This window comes from Rhincodon typus, chromosome 48, assembly GCF_021869965.1.
Source record: "Rhincodon typus isolate 14 chromosome 48, sRhiTyp1.1, whole genome shotgun sequence".
NCBI classification, from domain to species: Eukaryota; Metazoa; Chordata; class Chondrichthyes; order Orectolobiformes; family Rhincodontidae; genus Rhincodon; species Rhincodon typus.
Genome location: NC_063379.1, coordinates 2,397,556 through 2,402,428, shown reverse-complemented (window position 1 = coordinate 2,402,428; position 4,873 = coordinate 2,397,556). Strand labels below are relative to the sequence as shown.

At 47.3% G+C, this 4,873-nt stretch overlaps 1 protein-coding gene across 2 annotated transcripts; it reads right to left on the bottom strand.

Moving 5' to 3' along the window:
• Positions 1 to 439: 439 nt before the first annotated feature.
• LOC109936992 (equilibrative nucleobase transporter 1-like) lies at positions 440 to 3,825 on the bottom strand. 2 transcript variants are annotated; one of them, XM_048620848.1, is made up of 3 exons: positions 3,561 to 3,825; positions 3,094 to 3,226; positions 440 to 1,431 (listed from the first exon to the last, which is right to left on the bottom strand). In XM_048620848.1, exons 1-3 carry the CDS (start codon positions 3,748 to 3,750, stop codon positions 1,371 to 1,373), a joined length of 384 nt encoding a protein of 127 aa, XP_048476805.1. In that variant the 5' UTR covers positions 3,751 to 3,825; the 3' UTR covers positions 440 to 1,370. The 2 variants fall into 2 exon arrangements, with proteins under 2 accessions (XP_048476805.1, XP_020391202.2); XM_020535613.2 differs by lacking the exon at positions 440 to 1,431 and adding an exon at positions 1,916 to 2,343.
• Positions 3,826 to 4,873: the final 1,048 nt, after the last annotated feature.

Sequence of the window (4,873 nt, the reverse complement as noted above, 5' to 3'; positions counted from 1 at the left end):
TCTCTTGTGGAAAATGGCATCCATAAGGCTGGGTGGGCAGTCATAACTCTGCATGAAGTCTTAGCCCAGAGCAGTCTACCACCGGGTACCTCCGCCCAGCAGGCTGAATTAGAAGCATTAACAGAAGCATGTAAAATAGCCAAAAGGAAAATGGCCAATGTTAACACGGACTCTAGATATGCTTTTGGCATGGCCCACGATTTTCGCACTTTGTGGCAAAGACGAGATTTCCTCACAGCAGCAGGTACTCGCGTTAAAATTGGAACTGAGATCCATAGCCTCCTTAATGCCATCCAGTTACCACAAGAACTGTCAAACCTTAAATGTAAGGCATACACCGAAGAGAACTCTATTGAGACCCAAGGAAATGCCTTGGTAGACCAGGCAGCCAAAAATACAGCAGCCAGTTTCCCTCATGAACCCCTCCTATGTATTGTGCAGACCACAACAAACAAACTACAGGACATAAAAACTATGCAACAGCAATGCTCTCGAGAAGAGAAGTGGACACAGATTGAGTCAGGATTGAAGTTGTGCGAGGATGGTCTCTGGAGACAGAAGGGGACCAATAAACCAGTGGCACCATAAGCGCAATTGCCTTTCTTGGCTCAACAGATCCACTCCTGGGGACATCTAGGTCCCCCACAGATGACAAGCTAGGCTTCAAAGAAGTTGGTGGGGAAGGGGATTTAAAACTCATGCCCAGTCAGTAGTAGATAGGTGCATGACATGTCAAAAGAACAACCCCACACCCACTGCAGGGATGCTTCAACTGAGACACACCATCCACTTCCAACACCTGCAGGCTGACTATTTTTCCTTACCAAAATGTCAGGGGTATTCAGAGGTCTTGGTTATTGTGGATAGATTCTCAAGGTGGGTAGTAGCCTCTCCCACTGGGAGGGCCACTGCTAGCCATGCAGCCAAAGTCCTCTGTAAAGACCATATCCCTCGATGGGGTCTCCCGAGCTGCAATGACTCAGATCAAGGCACCCACTTCACTGGCACAGTATATGAAGAGGTCTGCAGGCTACTCAGGATTAAATGGGATCTACACTGTCCAAATCACCCCCAGACCTCAGGGCAGGTAGAGCGCACCAATAGAACCCTTAAACAGAGGCTTGCAAAGTATCATCAAGAACAGAGACCTTGGCCCCAAGCATTACCCATCGTCCTGTGCAATACACGAGTGACCCCAAACAGAACTACCGGCCTTAGTCCCTTCGAAGTAATAATAGGGAGGCCTATGTCTTTACCAGGTACCATAGATTTGCTCACAGCTGATTGCCACCTGTTAAGTGTTATGTTTTATTGGGGGCAGAGATAGGGAAATTGATACAGAAATTGACTGTCTAGACTGCGGTGCCGAATCAGTTTGTCTCCCTCTGTCTGTTGGTCCTGGTATACCTCCTGAAGGTGAAAGACGGACTGCTGTAGGGAATGGAGGGAAAGAGCTTAAAATGGAAAAAGCAGAACCCCTTCTGATACAGTTGGGCCCCTATGAGATAATCGCCTTTGCTCCAATATTGTCAGGATCTAACCGCAGCTGTGAGCTCTGCTTTTCAACGGGTGTCAGCTGCCTGGGGGAATTCCCCGAATGGAGGATACAACCTAGGTCCCCATACCCAGGTCTACATCAAGAAAATACATAAAGAACCTTTGGGCGCCAAGTGGGAAGGTCCATACCAAGTTCTGCTGACAACACAATCCGCAGTTAAGGTCAAAAGCAACAAAGCTTGGATCCATGCATCCCACGTACAAAGCGCTACTCACAACATTGAAGCATGAAAGTGTCCGTAATAAGTCCATTAGTCACGTCTTTTTGTATTGCTTGTATGTGGTTCTGGTTTAGATACCGTGCTAGTAAAAGCAATCTTGGTGGTGTGTCTAGACGAGAACTAAATATCTGCTTGTATTAAGAGTTCGATGCCTACTAAAATTCATTCTGTTCACTCCGGTTCCCCCAGCGCAAAAAAAAAAATTGCTTGGTTCCTACGTCTAAAAATTGTGATTCTGCTGTATACTTGGACAGAATCAAAGTGGGGAGTTGTGGGGCTTAAGAATTCTGCATAGATTAGTGTAGCCTGGCTTAATACAAAATGGCGACTTAGCATATCAGGTTAGTCAAGGAAATAGAACGGTGAAGTAGCAGAATCATAGAATGTTTAGTAGAATGCTAGATCACAGAGAGGACAAGCAAGGCAAGTGCTCAAAAGCATAACAGCGTACATTTGTTAACGGTAGAAGTTAGAAACCAGACAAGGGACCATATACAGAATATGGAGAAGACAGGATTTTGCAATAATCATCACGATATCTTCATGTAATGCGGATATAAATGGCCTGGTACAGCGAGAGAGAGAGAGAGAGAAAAAAAAAACGTAACTTGGCAGCAGCTCTGCAGCAGAATAGCTGTGCTATGCTCAACTTAGCTCAAACTTAAACTCGAATATGTGCCAAGACGACCCCCCAATAAAGAGAACTTTAAGACTTCCTCAGTCTCTTTTCTCGATCTCATTTCCCTGTCTTAAAAGAACCCAACAATGGTGCACCGAGGTATGGCAACTGACAATTAACTGCCAGTTTTTTGTTTGGGAGGTTAAAGCAGTGAACGAGGACGTGGCTGGCTACGATAGTCGTGGAAGCGGACATGACCAATAACTTTACCAGGAAATCGAACTGACCCCTTCGAGAGAAATTATCCTGCAAAGCTGCAGAGTTACAATGAGGAAATGGGTCTGATGGATTGCTCAACAGAGAGCCAGCACTGGACTAGATGAGCTGAGGTACCTGAAACCCTCCTGTTTACTTTCTGCATCCCTGTCTCTCCCTAAGTATTGCTGATCAAGGAAAGCATGGTGTCTGGATGCACAGCCAATGGTGCTGGTGGTTGACTGTAAATTCCACTCCCCAAAAGCATTTGTAGCACATCCATTGCCAGCTTCAGAGCCCCTTCGTACTCAGGATACACTATCTCTCGTCTCCAGCCCCTCTTACAATGTTGCCGTGGCCAATTGCCCCCACTGGCCTTGACTCTGCTCCCTCTCCAACCCGCGAAGAACCAGAATAGACTGGAAGAGGTCAGGGACTCACATGCCAAGGAAGCGGGTTGCCATGGTACCGAAGTGGTCGAACAAGAAGCCACATGGCAGCGTCACAAAATTGTTCATGAAGGATCCCAGAGTGAAGATGAGGGTGAAGCGTTCATCCTGGGGATCACAGTGCACTGAGATAGAGAGAGATAAACACGGGGTGAGTGAGAGTGAGTGAGAGAGAAAATGGGACCTGTAGGGCAGTGCGGCACTCCCACAGTGCTGACCCTCCCACAGTGCTGACCCTCCCACAGTGCTGACCCTCCCACAGTCCAGCACTCTTTCAGTGCTGACCCTCTGAAAATGCAGAGCTCCTTCTTCACTCTATCACTGTGCATCCCATCCCCTTCCACACACCCTCATCCTAATCTCTGCTCCACGTCACTATTCTCTCTTCCTCTCATCCCTTCCCTGCACCCTTGTGCCATTCTTCTCTCTCTCTCTCTCTCTTTCCTGCAGCACACTTACTGGTGCCATTTTCAGCTCCATGGTAGCTGGCATTGTGCGGAGGGTAGCAGAGGTTGGCGAAATATTTCTCCTTCTTCAGCACAAAAACGAGTGATGCCCAGCCAAAGATCACGCCTGCGAAGCCAATGCACTCAAATAGTCCCGTGGCAAACGTTAAGAGCCGTTTGATCCTCTCCCTCAGGGGTTCCATTGTCCTGACTATCAAAAATTCCCTTTTGATATCCTGGTTGCTTCAAGTTCCCCGGTCTGGGAAGATAAAAAGAAAACAGCGAGTCTCACTGGAAATATACGCTGGGGATCAGTTAAGGCCCAAGCTCCACACATTTGTGCTTTTGCTCATATGTATGAGGGACCGTGCAATACATGGATCCTCATGGGCAAGTGTATGGTTACATGGAGGTGTACACAAGGCTGTGTTTATGCGGGGAACTGTGAGAACCTGCATATCCATGACTGTGTGCGCACTGGATCGGGTAATTGCGAGAGCGTGACTGTTTTTGAGAGTGGGTTTTCAAAACTAGCTGGTTTTGTGGCTGAGAACGTGAGATTGCGTTTCCAGAATTAAAGAGTGTGTCAGTTTCTATGGGCAAACGTGTGCACGCACATGTTAAGGCGAGCCGATGGGACTGTGTACATACGTGGTTAAGTTGTCAGCTTGGTTTTATTCGGGCGAGCGAATGAGCGTACACTTACGCGAGAAGGTGCACAAGCCTGTGTCTACGTGTGAGAGCGTAAGAGCCCGTATCACAGGGGTCGGTTTGCTCACTTGGCTGGAGTGCAATGCTGAGCAATACCGACGCCATCGTGTTAATTTCCACCCGGCTCAACCATGAAGGTTTTACTTTCTCGATTTTGGCCCTCGTGGGAGCCCTTAGGTTAAATCACGACCAGTCATCTCTCACGTTGGGCGGGTGGGGAGGCTGGGGCGAGATGGAATGGGCAGATAAGGTAAAAGAGATTCTAAAAGTACATGAAAGTCAAAAGAGTAACTAGGCACAGAATAGGGCCGCTTAAAGATCAATAAGGTCATCAACGTGTGGAGCCACAAGAAATGGTGCAGATCCTAAATGCATATTTCTTATCTGTATTTACCATTCAGAAAGGTATGGATGCTAGGGAACTTGGAGAAATCAATAATAATGTCTTAAAAAGTGTCCACATTACAGAAGAGGTGGTGCTTGAAGTCTTAAAGCCCTAAGGTAGATAAATCCCTGAGACCTGATGAAATGTATTCCAGGAGTTTGTGGGAAGCTACGGAGGATACTGCAGGGCCCCTCATGGAGATATTTGTATCAGTGACAGTCATGGTAGAA